At 41.2% G+C, this 16,637-nt stretch overlaps 2 protein-coding genes across 3 annotated transcripts in view; one reads left to right on the forward strand and one right to left on the reverse strand.

Moving 5' to 3' along the window:
* The window catches only part of IMMP2L (inner mitochondrial membrane peptidase subunit 2), a 591,726-nt gene that overhangs the window by 209,627 nt on the left and 365,462 nt on the right, over nt 1-16,637 (forward strand). The gene's annotated exons all lie outside the window — the stretch shown is intronic.
* LRRN3 (leucine rich repeat neuronal 3) overlaps nt 4,003-16,637 on the reverse strand; it is a 57,367-nt gene continuing 44,732 nt past the window's right edge. The window contains exon 2 of the mRNA XM_077338514.1: nt 4,003-7,278. Coding sequence (XP_077194629.1) covers nt 4,807-6,933 — 2,127 coding nt within the window. The 5' untranslated portion in view covers nt 6,934-7,278 and the 3' untranslated portion in view covers nt 4,003-4,806. The remainder of the gene's footprint in view (nt 7,279-16,637) is intronic.

Below are 16,637 nucleotides of genomic sequence, written 5' to 3' on the forward strand. Positions count from 1 at the left end.
TGGCGACCTATATAGTACATGTACAGTACAAGTCGTATTTCAGCCACTGCATGTTTGATAAATAGTCTGCCTCCTAAAAGCTCTGTCCATGGTACTGAAATCTCCCATGAAATATGAGCAAATCTGTCTGATAAATTCTAATGTCGCCACATATGTGAAGGTGATTCATCAGGTTTAAAATGGCTGTGCTCAGAGAAACATATTGAATTCATAAAGATCCAGATTTGGGACATTTTAGGATTAGCACTGGGATATTTTCTCTTTCCTTCTGTCTTAATAGCGTATATTTTCCGTACAACTACTGTTATATTTTTAAAGATGAAAGCAAGATTATTAAATATCCAAAAGAAATTTCTTCATCAGGTAATGATAACCACCCAGTAGGAAACTAGCAGTTTATGGATAAGTGAAAAGTTGGTGCTTTGATTGCAAGACCATAAATGCCTAATAAAGGTTTTAGATTTTATTTGATTGCAGGAGTAAATGGGAATAATAATAAAGCATGCTGGCTTTCTGTAGTTATGCTTCTGGTCAACAAAGTGCAATTGAACTTATTTCATCATTTAAAAAATGGTAATTCTGTTTCCTTTGCTTGAACCGTTTTTAAAAAAAATCTTAGATACTGGCTGGGCAGGTTATCTCCTGTTATTCCGCCCTTAATATGTATTGTGAATAGATTATAACATGTTAAAAGTCCTGTAAGCCACACGTTTGGAGGATCATTGTCCATGGGGTCGCGATGGGTCGGACATGACTTCGCACCTAAAAACAACAACAAAGCCACACTTTAATACTCTTAGGAGGTACTGTAAAGAGGAAGAGAATAAGGATTATTACTGTTATTGTTGTTGCTTTTCTCTGCCTTGTTGTCTTAAAGTGGCTTATAATCTCCTTACCTTCGCGTCCCCATCTTTAACAATGCTTCGCTGTTAAAGTAACAGCCTAAGGGGTGAGTGAGCGGAGACTAGGCCCAGCCTTGGACAGGCCACACCCACTCAGGACTTTGGCCCAATCAATGGGCCCACAGTCCTAAAAGGCCTACCCTTCCACCCTGGCCAGGGGCTCTTTGCTGGCATTGCCGGCAGTTTGCCCCTGGACTCTGATCAGGCCACATTTAAGTGCCCTGGGGTGGGATGGTGGGGGTGGCCTCTATTCCTGTTGGGCTGGGAAACAATCACGCCACCTCTGCAAGGTGACGTGAGGGCTTCCTGGCCGAACAGGAGCTGGCAGGTGGGAGGGGGGTGTTTGATTTTCCCCTCTGGCTGGGAATCCCTCCCGCCGCCTTGCAGAGGCATGTTTCTTCCTTTTCTTTCTTAAGTCCTTCCTTCATCCCTTCCTTTCTCTCACTTCCTTCCTTCTATCTATATCTATATCTATATCTATATCTATATCTATATCTATATCTATATCTATATCTATATCTATATCTATATCTATATCTATATCTATATCTATATCTATATCTATATCTATATCTATATCTAATCTATATCTATATCTATATCTATATCTATATCTCTTTCTGCGCCTTTTCCTGGAGGGCACTATGGGCACCCTTGGCCCACGAGACTCTCCATCGGCCTTGCTGAGATGCCTGGAGGTATTCCTGCCCCAAGGCAGCAGGCATGTCTCCCCCTCTCGCCCTTCTAGTGCCCATTGTATTAGGTACAATGGGCTTTATTTCTAGTATCTCATAATTTAGGGCTGAGTTAGGTGGAGCTGAGAGAGTTCCAACAGAACTATTACTTCATGTGAGAGAGAGGGGAATCAAACCCTGTTCTCTAGATTACAGACTACCGTTCTTAACACTACAGATGCCAAAGAAGCAGGCTAGAAGATGTAACCTTCATATATATCAACCAATTCAGTTAGTCTTTAAGCTGCCCAGAAAAGAAATCTGTATATATAGCAGCTAACCTTGGTTTTGCTGATTTAGCAATCTACATGATTTAAAGTTGCGACATCAACATACACTTTTTATCCCCAGAATCCACACAATTTATCACTATTGCAGAGACCAAATTGCTATTGCTATCTTCTTTTTATGCCCACCATTCTTCATTATGCTAACTGCCTGGATTTACCCATGCTTTTTTTGACTTTCTTATTATTTTAGCTAAGGCCCAAGTTCAATCCCTGCTGTACCATGGAAGTTTCTGGGTGGCAGGTTACCTACTCTCAGAATTGCATATTTCACAGGGGTATTGTAAGAATAAAATAGAGATAATCAGAATGCAATAACTGCTTTTGGTCTCTGCTGGGTAAAATCCTTATATTGCTTCTATCCAACACGACACATATCAGATCCATTTTAGTGAGAAAAATCTCATTTTCTTAGAATCACATATTTGATTTCCAAATCTGGATAGGCATATTTCCATAAAGGATAAAATAATGTTATAATTATATACCAAGCCTATATATGTATGCAAATGTGATATAATGTGGGCAGAATATTTATTTAAAATACAGTGTCTACACAGGGGAACAAGGGAACTAAACAGAAGTCTTTTCTTTTAATTTCCTATTATAGGCCTACTGCAGGGATTTCCAGCCAGGGGCCTGCAGATCCCCTGAATCCCCATGGAAACTTTAGAGGGGATCTGCATTTTTTACCCTACCTCCTTAATGGACTCAGCCACAAACTAAGGATCTGGCTGCTTCCATTGCTCCCTTTCCCGATCATGAGTGAATTACTTCATGGTTTCTTTGCTTGGGAGGCAGCAGAGCCTGCATGCCTACTCTTGCCTTAAACAGCATCCTGTTTCTCCCCTCCTCCCAGTCCTCCTTGAGCCTGCCTGTTAAGGTGGTGATGTCACTTCCAGGGGGTGTGATAGGGAGGCGTGGCCAGCTGAGATCACTTCTGGGGCTCTTCAAAGCTTAAAATATTATTCCAGGGACTCCTGCATGGTCAAAAGTTTGGAAAAGGCTGGTTTAATGACTGAGGCTTTCTTCATAAACTTGACACTAATAGAATCAAGCATTAGCAAGACCAGGAGCTGCTATTTCACATTATGTTGAATTAACTGGAAATCTTCCACTGAATCAAGTGGGTATCAGTTCAATTTTCTACTGTATTCTGTTTTGTTCCTTTCGGATGAGGCATTTGGTTGCATAGAAGAGCTACAGAAAATGTTTATTACGAGCAGTGGTTCCTTCTTGCAAATTTACAGCATGGCTGTTAATTTAATTTGATCATTTCAGTTACGTTTATTGCTGGAGTATCAAGAAAGCAGCATGGAATGATTAAGTGAATATATATGTTAGACTCTGGTGACCTGGCTTAAAATTTATGCATGGCCATAGTCACTGCATGGTGGTGGTAGAAAGTGCTGTCATGTTGTAGCTGGATTATGGTGATCCAATAGGGTTTTTAAGGCAAGATATGTACAGATGCAGTTTGACATTGCCTGGACTTCCTTGGTGGTGGCCAACCCTACTTAGCTTCCAAGATGGCAGCCAGTTGATGGGCCTTGCCAAATCACTTCCTCTCAGCTTTGCTTTCCACAGTTTAAGACAGGGATAAGCCAGATTTGAATCACTAACAGTCATGCAAAACACAGTAACACCCTTCCCATATTCTGCTTAGGATGTTGCAGTAAGTTGCAGTGAAAGCTGAGCCCCTTAAAAAGCCTGCATAAATGATTATAGTAATAGGTATAATGTAAGCAACTTCTGGTGCAGAGCCTCTTGTGGCGCAGAGTGTTAAGGCAGCAGTCATGCTGTCTGAAGCTGTCTGCCCATGAGGCTGGGAGTTCGATCCCAGCAGCCGGGTCAAGGTTGACTCAGCCTTCCATCTTTCCGAGGTCGGTAAAATGAGTACCCAGCTTGCTGGGGGGTAAAACGGTAATGACTGGGGAAGGCACTGGCAAACCACCCCGTATTGAGTCTGCCATGAAAACGCTAGAGGGCGTCACCCCAAGGGTCAGACATGACTCGGTGCTTGCACAGGGGATACCTTTACCTTTACTAAGCAACTTCATAGATTATAAATTAATCATAAATAATTTGTGTGTGTGTGTGGACAGGCTGTAAAAATGTGTCCTAGTGTTCACCTTTTAGTAATGAAACATATTCTTTTCCTAAGCAGGTAGAGGATAATAGTTTATTGTGTGTTTCATTGCAGTAACACAACCTTAAAAAATGGAATGTTCTAAGCATTCAAACACAAATACCCACTGGAGAATATATGTATATGTACCCAACATTGAAATGTATGTGTTAGACAGTCAATTACAGAAGAATTTCTTTAGAAAAAATAAAAGCAAACTATTTTGGTTGTAATCAAAAATGTATTTTTGCTCATAAAAAAGTTTCACATAATCACGGTGTCTACTCTACAGAATTTCTTCATTTTGTTACACCACGGGTCAATTCTAGTTTCATCTGGTTACTGCAAAAGAAAAAAGGTCGTGGCTAGTGTGTGTCATACAACACAGGAGGAGGATATCAATCAGTTCCACTATCCCTACATTTAATTTAAAAAAACCCAACAAATACAGAAAAATCTCTCTCCTACTTGCACTGTTGCAACAGTATTAAGTGCTTCTTAGATTATAAGAAGTAACACTATAAAGTCCTATAAAACAATTTGGTTGGCACAGTACTCTTTGAAGACAGGTGTTTGTGTGTATGTTTTAAAAAATACCACATCAGTAAATTATCCTTACTGATAGCTATTTCCAATAGCTAAGTCCAAGCCTGTGATGCTTGTAGAGGAACACTGTATTGTTGTCATTGTTGTTGAGCACAACTGTAGTCCTGTGCATGTCATTTTAAACCATTAAGTACAGCAACACTGATATTTCATGACATGTTAGTTGGAACGCCTATCACTGTTGCTTTGACTTCGAGCGCTGTGCTTTTTTCTTTGCCAGTATCCCAAAGGCTAATTAGAGGGGGGTAAAGCTCACTGAAGGAAAAAGATTGTTTTTTCAGGTAATTCCTTAAATAGCTGTGTCCTGCATCACAGTTCATTTCACGAGAGATGCAGCTGAAGAATGCTACTGCACATATGAATCCTAAAAGAGCCCCAAGGCAGGCAAGGAATGTGATGATGTCCCTTTTCTCATAATTTGTCATTGGTGGGCTTAGTCCTTGTGTGGTGACATTGATGCATTGCCTTGCGTTCCGCAAATGGACAGTAGGGATGTCCATACAAATTGTATATTCCGTTGATGGGGTGAGATGCGTAAAATTATACACCCTTACATGGGATGGGATGCGAGCACTTTGAGAAGGCAGAGCGTTTCCATTTTTTGGGAAAGCAGCCCATCTAATGGCAGATTTCAATATTTTAGAATTTGCTTCCCATGACAGGAGTACAGAATTAGATCGCACATCATCTATTTTAATAGCCAAAGATTTATGGTTATCCCGGAGAGATGAACCATCCACATTAATCATGATAGATTTTAAATCTGCACCGACTAAATTAGTTGCAATGCATGTATATAGGCCACTTTCTTGATGTGTTATCTCACTGATATCTAATGTTCCTTCTGAATGTACATAGTATTTGGCAGAAACTGTGTTTGGCAATAGTTTCTGTCCTGATGGAGTTATCCAGCATACCTCAGGTTCTGGTTCTGCTGTTGCTCTGCAGTGTAAGGAAATATAGCTGCCTGTTTCTAAATTCAGAGTTGAGGGGAAACTTTCTGGAGCTATCAGTGGAAGGCAGATTTCCATCATTTCCCTGAAATGAACCTTCCTCACATTCTGGCCTTGAAATTCTGGAGGATCCACACAAAATAAGGACTCTGGCTCCATGAACCTGATGCTAGTTTTATTCATGTTAATCCATCGAATGACACAGTCACATCGGATCGGGTTGCTGTGAATGCTGACTTCCTTCAGATTAGGTAAAGACTCAATAGTGCTGCGGTACAGAGCGCTCAGGGCATTACTGTTGAGCATGAGTGACTCCAAACGGGGAAGTCGAAAAAATGCATTTGGGTGGATGTATGATAATCTAGGATTATTGGTAGCTTCGATTTTTCTCAAATCTGGCAAATTGTCAATGGCCAGGTTATCTATAGATATAAGTTCAGGCATGTTATTTATTCCCAATTCTTTGAGGTGCACCATATTGCTAAAATCTCCTCTTCGTATTCTGTTAATAGGGTTCTTGTTTAGATCCAAAAATTTAAGGTTTGTAGCCTTCTGAAGAGCTGTGTGGGGCACTTTAATTAACCTGTTGTCATAAAAAGAGATGCTTTCTAAGTTGTCAAGGCCAGCCAAGGCATTATCTGGTATTTCTGTGAGATTTAAGCCCGCTAAAACCAGGCTGCGCAGATTGATAAGGGGCTTAAAGTTCATATCTTCGATTCTGATTATTGGATTTTCTCCAATCATTAGAATCTCAAGATTAGGAATAGCTTCAAACCATTTACCATTGATCAGTTGCAGACTATTTGAATTGAGATGAAGTCTCAGAAGCTTATCCAGGCCCATGAAGGCTCCCGGTGCAATTGAGGAAAGCTGGTTGTGGTTAATGTAGAGTTCTTGTAAATTGGTTAGTCCAGACAGACATTTGTCAGGCAGCTCAGTAAGTTTGTTTTCCTCAAGATACATTGAGAGCAACTGGGGCATTCTTCTAAGTTCAATATTGGCCACTGAGGCTAAACTGTTCTGAGATAAATCCAAGCCAGTAAGGTTTACTGGGAAGTCTGATGCATATTCAATTTTTTTAATGTTATTTGCCTGGAGGAGTAGAACCTGTGTGTCAGCAGGCAATCTGGTTGGGAAGGCAGAGAGGCCTACATCATTGCAGTCTACTGTCAAAGCTTCCATGTATGTAGATCTTGGAGTAAACCATGGTCTTACCTCACACATACATGTCAGAGGGCAGTCTGCTTTTCTATCCACTGTTTGTACTAGTGCAATGGTAGTTAGGCCAAGTAAAAAGTGAATTATGAGTGGCATGTCCTTCATTTTAGCTCACTATTCCTGAAGAGTAATTGGCCCTTAAGGATTGCACAATTACAATGGTTGTTTTTTGTTTTTGTTTTTAAGTTCAGGTGGCGTTAGTCATTTGATAAGACAAATACTTCCATGTTTAAAATATCGCATGATGAAGAAGCACAAGAATCCCCTTCTTCTTGGAAAGACCTTTGCAATCACTCTCATTATGAGAGGCATGTTTTGGAAATGACGTTACTCTCTTCATAAGGATAAATACTCTGATGGATTTTAAAGTTGAAGGAGACCAATTATATAGTAGTGTTGATTTCATATCCCATGATATCTTCCTCCTTTTTATTGTTATGGGAAAATGGCCTGCAATATAACAAAATGAGAATAAATTAGTGTTTGGAATTGTAAAATAATATAATCCTAATATTGGGGGGAATGGGGCAGCATTGCATTGTTGGTCATGCAGCAGCCTGGCAGACTTCTCCTAAATATCTATAACTCCTGGTGGGTAGAAATGTGCATGCTCACAAAAGCTTATATCCTGAATTAATTTTGTTGATCTTAAATGTGCCACTAGACTCAACTTAAACACAACATACAATACAAAACCTTTAATGGCATCTAAAATATCATTCCTAAACATCTATGTTGCTATCTTTCCCACAGTGCTATAAACATAATTCCAGTATAATAAAAATAAAATGAGATTAGGGTTGCCAACCTCCAGGTTGGGACTGGTGTTCTCCCAGTATTAAAATTGCCCTCCAGACAACAGAGACCAACAATGCAACTGGAGGTAACAGAAGCTTTGGAGGGTGAATATGGAATTATGTCCCCACTGAGCTCACTCTCTTTCCCAATCTCCATCCCCTGTAAACTCCACCCCCAAGTCTCCAAGAGTTTTCCAAACTGGAGTTAACAATCCAGGTTGGATTTGTATCAGGAAACATCACTTATGCAAAATACAAGTCTATGAACTGAGCCTTAAATACAGTTGATGTAGAAATATTCGTATAGGCTTGTAGGATGTCTTGAATGTATGAGATGTGTAAGTCCAAGTGAAGATGGGGTGCAATACCTCAACTCATAATGTTATCCTTCAGAGAGTTCAGATATTGCATTGTCCAAAGGACTGGACTAGATGGCCCTGGAGGTATGGTTCTATATACTGGGAAGATGGTGCTTTTCGTATTCTGCCACTGCCATCTGAAGGTAGTCCAAATCAGAGCCATTTTTAATGATAACACCAATAATGTAGATTTTTATCCATTTCAAACATTTGCCAGAATAAGTTTTTAGGAGATGTATTATGATATTTTGGTCAGATGTATTATGATATTTTGGTCAGATGTATTATGATATTTTGACCAGCTGAGCTCCCTGTTTCCTTTTAATATAAATAGCTGAAGACTTGCAATTTGTTATATGAAATTTGCTTTGTAAACTGTTTTGAAAATGAAATGGCTGGAAAATGGAAAATAAGTTTAAAGTGGAAAATAAATTTAAATTAATAAAGTCCAAATGGGCATAATATCACTGAGAGGTGTCAATATTTGAATATTTTCCTCTTTGATATAATTGTTGGTAGATGAAAAATTCTGCTGTTTGCCTTTGAAAATAAATCTAAGGCGCTAAATTTAAAGTAGGGATGCTAACCTCCAGGAATGACCTGGGGACTCCATGGAATTGCAGCTCATTTCCAAGTGACAGAGTGGTATTTAAGGGAATGATTACCATCTTCTAATTGATCATACAGTTATTGGAAATTAATTTTGGTCTGATATCTTTCTGTATTACGAAATGCTGTCTGTTATATATAACCTTTTACCTACAATGGAATACAGTGGAAATGATTTATAGTAGAAGTGTCTTCCAGATATGCTGAGAAATTATGTTTTGACTAAGATTCTAGGTCCCTGTGATTTCACATCCTTGATGGGACAATATCTGATACAAGCAGGCATAAGGAATATAGGATTGTATAGATTGTTTTGTTTTGTTTATCTATTTATTTATTTTTGAATTTCTATCCTGCCACTCTCAGTGAGCTGGCTTGTGGCGGGATACATATAAAACCCCATCTTTAAACCTCCCTCCGCTCCGGAGGAGCGGGAGGAATAAAGGAGTAAGGGCAAGTGGGGAGGAGTTAGGGCGGGCCCTGTCCAGAATAAAAACTCAGAGGGCCCAATCAGGAGCCGCTTCACGGCTCCTGATTGGGCCCTCCAAGTGTCACTCGAGGGCCAAGCAGCCAATGGGGAGCCGCGCAAAGCGCGGCTCCCCATTGGCTGGTTGGCCCAGCCTTGCCTGGGCCGGCCGGGGAGTTGCCGCTCAGAGGAAGAAGCCTTCCCCAGCAGTAAGTCCTCCGGCCGGCTTCCCCTCGCCCAGAGAGCCTTCTGCCGGGCCCTGGGGCAGGCTCGCATGCCCTTGGTCCCGGCAGAAGGCCACAAAGCACACTCCCGCCATCCCGAGCCTTCTGCCGGGCCCTGGGGCAGCTGAGCCTGCCCCTGGGCCCGGCAGAAGGTCCCAAGGCCACCTACCTTACTCTGTTCCTCCCTTCTTTCCAGCATTCCCTTTCTCCTTCCCTTCCCTTTGTTTTTCCCTTTCTCCCTTCCTCCCTCTCTTCCATCTGCCTCTTTCTGGCTACCTGTTTCTCTCCCTCTTCTTCTGTCTCTATCTTCCTCCCTTTCTTTCTGTCTTTCTGTCTCTCTCCTTTTCCTCCTTCCTTCGCCCCATCCCTCTACCCACCCATCATGCTAGGGCCCATTGTATTTTGGCCACAGCGGGCTTAATATCTAGTAAAACATAATACAATAAGTATAAAACCCATCCCCCATACAAATTTAATCCCTAAGGCTGCAGCAGGTAAAATAATATCAAAATCCCACCCTCCTCAAAGTCTTGGCAGTTCACAGCCTGAATGTTACTGATGGTACATCTGCTATAAAATCCATGGCACCTACCATGGGGGGAGGAGGGGGCGCAAGATCTTCCAGTTCGAGCCTCGACCCAAAGCCTGGTGGAAGAGCTGCATTTTGCAGGGCCTGCAGAACTGTGTCAGCTCCAACAGGCTGGAGCCAGGACCAAAAAGGCCCTGGCCCTGGTTGAGTCCAGATGCACCTCCTTGGCATATATTTGGATAGCTGATACCAGGCAAGGACCCTTGGCCCAGGGCCAACACAGGCTATAAGGATCAATTCCCCTGGTCAAAAAGGAAGCTTTAGATGGTAGGCTTTATTTTATTTATGTATTTTATTTATTTATGCTTGGATTTATATAACTGCCACTCGCAGAGAATTAGCTTGCGGTGGTTTACAATTTTATAATACAGATACAACAGACTCATAACCAGTGCAGCTGCTTCAGCAAAGGCTGTACATGGGCCCTCCAAGATGACCTGATGAGGACCCATGTAGCTGCATTCTACCCCAGCTGTAACATCTGGATCAAGGACAAGGGAAAGCCTGCATAGAGCGAGTTACAGAAATCTAACCTAGCAGTGACCATTTCATGTATCACAGTGGCCAGGTGCTCCAGAGGCAGGTAGGGTGCTAGTAGGTGTGCTTGACGCAAATGGAAAAATGCCGTCTGGGCTACCCTGGTGACCTGGGTCTCCATAAAAGAGCCTGGAACTTGAATAGTGGCTAATAGCCATAGCGAGTAAAGGGAACTTCCACAATCAGAGGCAGTAGAACTCTGGATACCAATGTAAGGATGCAGCATTCAAGGAAGGCTTTGACCTCTATTCTCTGGTGTTGGCCCTCCCAAGTAACTCAATTGGCCATTGTGTAAGATGAATCACTAGTCTGACCCAGCAGAGCTTTTCTTATATTTTTCAGCCTGGTGCAATCTGCATGCAGAGCAAGTACTAGTTCACTATTCTTCTCCATTGAATTCAATGTAGTTAGAACAGTGCAATTCTGTGCAGAGATCCTTCTAAATACATAATTAAATGAATGTGTTTAGGCGACATAGAATTGCACTGTGATCTGGGCTTATTGCAAAGAAATTTGCATACCAATGCATAACAAATGCTACCTGCCTAAAGGATTCAGTCACCTCATATCCCACCTTTTTCTCTTTAAAACCATTCCTTCTTAACAAGTCACAGTAGTAGCACAGTTTACAAAATGTAAGATAAGGTCAGCTGTTTGCTGACAGTGATAAATGTATTTTGAGATGTTGTTGGACAGTAACTGCAGCATCCCTGGCAAAGGGTGACTTCAAAGATGTAAAACATATAAACGTCTCAGCTCTCTCTTTGCATTTGTTGGCACTACATCCTTACCTGTGAAACTGACTTTCAACTTTCAGATAACTAGTAACTGTCCTGCCATTGATACTGCTGTTGTCAAAAAGAGAAACATAGCATGCTTCTATGTCATCTATATTCCCTTTAAGATGTTTTATTTTGAACCATATAGCTATAAATTCCTCTCTGTTTTTATATTTTAATTGCTTCCACATACATGCAGTTACACATGTAATGCATGTGATATTGACCATTATTATTTTTCAGCTTTTATACAGTATAAACTGGGGACGTGCAGGGGAGGGGTAGTACTATCTCCCCATCTGGCCACCACTTTGTTTCCACGTGCTTGACACCCCCCCCCAATCAGACTGATTCTTCTACTCCCATCACCAACTGGGTGCCTAATTAGATGAGATGGAATTATATGGAACTCCATAACACTATCTTGCAAGATCTTGGGCAGCTTTTTGAAGTTGTAAGATGAACACCTCTGCACACATCAGTTCTCTGTTTTGCAGGGGTTTCCCTTCTTAATTTGGGAAATTGTGATGCAAATCTGCATTTCCCAGAGATTTATAGAAGCACTTTTTGACTGCTCTAGCCCTAAAAGTCATATTATTTGATTCACATGCTGAGGACCAAGTTTAAGATTACATGTATGATTTAACTGTGCTTTAAAGTGCTTCATAACTGGAAATGCTTAAAAATAGTTTGGTCAGTGATCATTTCAAAGTGCAAAATGATTGTGTCTATCATAAACAACAATAGCATCATATGAATGCTGTATCCTACCCTGCCTGTATCTTACCTTTCACTGCTTTTCATTTCATATAAGGTAATTTGGATTTTATCAGTACACATGCAATTCAATAATTTTTGCACAGGTAGAAGTCTTGGATTATATAAATATTTGTAAATCAATCACATGGTTATTTGTGATAAATGCACAGGAACATGGTTCACAGATTCTTTTGAATATACATCACCAGTTTATCTCATTATCTCCAAAACAGTTGTTACTCAAGAATTGTGGTGGTCCACCCCCCTTCTTTTATTTGTAAGCATTAAGGATTTCAATTTGCAGGTTTTAAAAAAGTATATACATAAAATGAACAGACAGTGTGTGAGATAAATATACAAGGGAAACATTCTGTTGCTTGGAAGTTTTCTAATGTATTTTTATGGCAAGAAGCCAATCCATTTGCAATGCAAACTAACATTAGTACAAAACATAATGATCAAAATATAATCTGTTCTATGAAATTATGTACACTTCAGGCCTTTGGTGAAATAAACATATGCATAAATAGCCAGTCAATCAAAATTTGGCATTAATTTTGTGATCTGCTCTCCTCATCACCCTACTGTGCTATATGCAAAAGGCTAACAAATGACCACTGTCTTGAGGCATTTTACTGTTCTTGTTTCAGTTCCATTAAAACTTCATGGAAGTAATGCTAGCATGATCTCTTTGAATAACTGCAGATACAAAGCTGGCACAGTATAGGATTGAAGTAAAGGTCAAAGTTTATTATCATAGTTGGGATTAGTTAAACCTTTATTAGGTTCTAGCATTTGTTTTTTAATGTCACTGACACAAATGGAATGGAATGCTCAAAATGAATTTCCATCATGTCACCCCCTTCTTGCTTTAGCCCCTTGTCTTCATCCCCAAAAGCTATTCCTGTGGATTGCAGGGCCCTGAGATGTGTGGAGTGCTGCACTGGTATAAGCAGCAGAAATTTCTCTCCACAGCACAAATTACCTGTGGCCCTTACATGCATACCCAGGAAATTGCTGATCACCACAGTGGGATGGTACGTGAATTTCCTCCAAGCCAGGCTGGATTTTGGAGATTTTTAATGGTGGGGGATCACTTGGCCATGAAATTGGGGTCACTGTGGGTAGGCAGGTAGTTGTCAGGGTCCTACAGCCCATAGGATTAGCTTTGGGGGATGGAGACAAGGGGCCAAAGCAATAGGATGTGCAAGACTTGTCTTGGCAGTAGTACATGTGAAAAGGATCTGGGGGTCTTAGTAGACCAGACACTGAACATGAGTCAGCAGTGTGACTCGGTAGCAAAAAAGGGAAGTGGTATTTTGGGATGTATTAAAAGAAGTACAATGTCTAGTTCACATAAGGTAATGTTATTGCTTTACTCTGGTCTGGTACGACCTCAGTTGGAGTACTGTATTGAGATTTTTGCACCACAACTGAAGAAAGATGTGGAGAAACTGGAGGGCTATGAGGATGGTGCAGGGTTTGGAGGCCAAGTTGTATGAGGAAAGGTTGAGGGAGCTTGGTCTATTTAGCCTGGAGAGAAGACGACTAAGAGGTTATATGATAATCATCTTCAAATACCTGAAGGGCTGTCATACAGAAGATGAAGCAGAGTTGTTTTCTATGGCTCCAGAGAGTCAGACTAGAACCAGTTGGCTGAAATTAATTCAAAAGAATTTTCGGCTAAACCTCCAGAAGAAGTTCCTGACAGAGCGGTTCCTCAGTGGAGCAAGCTTCCTCAGGAGGTGGTGGGTTCTCCTTCTGTGAAAATTTTAAGCAGTGGCTAGATAGTCATCTGACAGAAATGCTGATTTTATGAATTTAGGTCAATTGTGAATGAGTGGGCAGGAAGGGGTGTGCCAGTTTTTTTATCTCTTGTGCCCTTCCTTCCATACTCAGGGAATTCCTGATTGCCACTGAGGGCTAGTAGGTGAATTTCCTCCAGGCCAGGCTGGATTCTGGAGATTTTTTTGTGGTGGTGGGGATCATTCAGGCATGAAATTGAGGTCACTGTGCATAGGCAGGTAGCTGTGAGTTCCTGCATTTTTCAGGGGTTTGGACTAGATGACCCTGGACGTCCCTTCCAACTCTATGATTCTATTGGATTAGTTAATTGTGATTGGCATGCATAGAATAATAAAGAACACATATGGATATTTTATGGAACACACAAAAAGTCCATTTAGTCCTTGTTGCTCTCCCCCCACCAACTGGAATTCAGTGGGATAGCACCACTGAACAAGTTGGTGCAGTATCTTAAATTAGACTTCATCCAACTTCTGCATGTCATCTGCAAATTTAATGAGGATTCCCTCTACCCCCTTGTCCAGATCATAAATAAAAATGTTGAAAAGTACGGATTCACTACCAAGCCCTGTGGCACTTCGCAGCTCACCTCCCTCCACTCTGATAAAGTACCACTGACAACCACTTTTTGGGTGTGCCTTTCTAGCCAGTTCCCTTTCCACCTAACGATCCAAAATCCAATCTACAGTCCTCCAGTTTACCCATCAGAATATCATGTGAAACCTTGTCAAAAGTCTCACTTGTCAAAAGCCTGCCTCCCAGACACTATACCTTGCCTACTACCATCCCTAGATGGGTCCATATTCTTCTAGGACAACAGTGGCAAAATAGGTAGTTACCGTTTCTGCCTTCTCTCAGTCATCTTGTCAGAGTTTCTCCATTTTCACCCAACAGGGGGGCCTATTGCTTTGTTTACCTTATGTTTGCTCCTCACACATCTGAAAAAGCTTTTCTTGTTACAGTTGGCTTCCCTGGCCAGTCTCAGCACAGTTTTGGCCTCTCTGATGGCTAACCTGCATTGCATTTAGAGGTCTGCCCTTCCCTCCAATTCTTGAACATTTCCTTTTTCTTCCTTAGCTCCTCCTGAAGTTCTTTGTTCATCCAAATATGCTTTTTGGATCTCTTAGCATGTTTCCACCATGCTGGAATAGTCATGGTTTGAGCATGAAGTAGCTCTTGTTTAAAGAGGGTCCATCTGTCACTTGTTCTTTTATCTTCCGGCATTTGGTCCATGGGATGACGCTCAACATATCTCTGAGTCTGCCCTATGAAAATCTTAACAGGCAGTTCTCACTGTGAACTTCCTTGGGCCCCCATCTTATGAGAAATTCTAGTAGGACATTGTCACCCCCCCCCCCCCCCAGGTCGTGACTGTCTGGTTTTTCTCCACTATGGGCTAGATAAACAGCCATATGCTTCACCCTTTTTATAGTAATCCTTTTTCCATCCTTACACAAGAGTGCCAATAAGAAAAATTATCGAATGCCTTTTTCACCAGTTTTCTTTGAGAGGTATCTTTGTAAATACAGCTGTGTTTTGGGAATCCTTACCGCCTCTAAATGGGCCCATGTGAAATGAACTGCTTTCCTCATTACCAGCAGGGCATATTACATTCAAACTGACACACTGACAAAAACAAACAAACAAAAACCCACAGTTATGTCTGCTGAAGCGGAGCAGGGAGGGAGATTGTTAATGTCTTACATTTTCATCTCAGTCCACTCTCAATGGCTCTGAGACCCAGAGATGAAAAAAATCAGTTTTATCTATTCCAGCTCAAATAAGAGATACACATAACCCTTGAGAATGAGAGCATGAGCCATCAGTGACAGCAAGAGGTGCAAGCCTAATTAAGGCATACCAATCTTTGTCTATAAGAGAGATGATTATTCTATAAAGGGTCATACTGTTGGAAAATCCAGAACATATTTGTTTTAAAAACTGTCAGTGCTCCTGTCACTGTTAACAGCAGATGCATTTCAACAAAGAAATATACCAAGTGCAAATTATTTTAAGTATTTTTAATTGTCATTAATTGCGATATGTGTGTGTGTTTATGTGTATACAAACACACACACACAAACACATGTACCCATATGTTACTTGGTCCATTAGGTACTTCTACTGTGTACTGCTTATTTTTAGTGGGACTTGTGGAAAGTTCCCAAAGCCAGTGTTTTCTATTTCACAATTGCACAGTAGTTTCCAAAATAGCCCTAGGCCACAAACCATTCCTGTTCTCATGTACAGTGTTAGCTCGCCACCACCGCTCCCTCGTCTGGAGGCACAAATCCAGGGCAGACCACGTCTGGCAGGGACAATGCTCCCCTATATGGACTCGGGAAGAGGTGGGGCAGTCTGCCTCAGAAGAAACAACTGGCAGCATCCTGGCATGACACTGCTGGTGTGAAAAGGGTCAGTGCGGTGCAATGTGTAGGATATTCAGATTGGGAGCTAGCTATACAATACAATAGGTGATTTTGGTCCATTTGCTTTCTTTCTCGGTCTAACCAATCTCACGTGTCTATTGCAAGGATAAAATTGATGTGGAGATCCGTGTATGCTACCCTGAACTAGGGTACACTAAGCCATCGTGGTCCAGTTGCTCTCTCAGATGAACCAATCTCATAGGATTATTGTGAGAATAAAACTGATGAGTGTAGATACACCACTCCTATGAACTTCTCAATAGAAGAAAAAGATAAAAATGTACTAAACAGATAAATGAGACTGAAAAAGAATGACTCGCTACACTGTTGCAATGTGGTATGTAGAACTTCACTCACACATCTAGGTCTCAGTCTCATCTCATTATCTATAATGTCACAATGGATCATGAGTGTGAGTGAACAGTGACTGCACAACCACTATGCCTGGCGTACTG

Source organism: Paroedura picta, chromosome 5, assembly GCF_049243985.1.
Source record: "Paroedura picta isolate Pp20150507F chromosome 5, Ppicta_v3.0, whole genome shotgun sequence".
In the NCBI taxonomy this organism is placed as follows: domain Eukaryota; kingdom Metazoa; phylum Chordata; class Lepidosauria; order Squamata; family Gekkonidae; genus Paroedura; species Paroedura picta.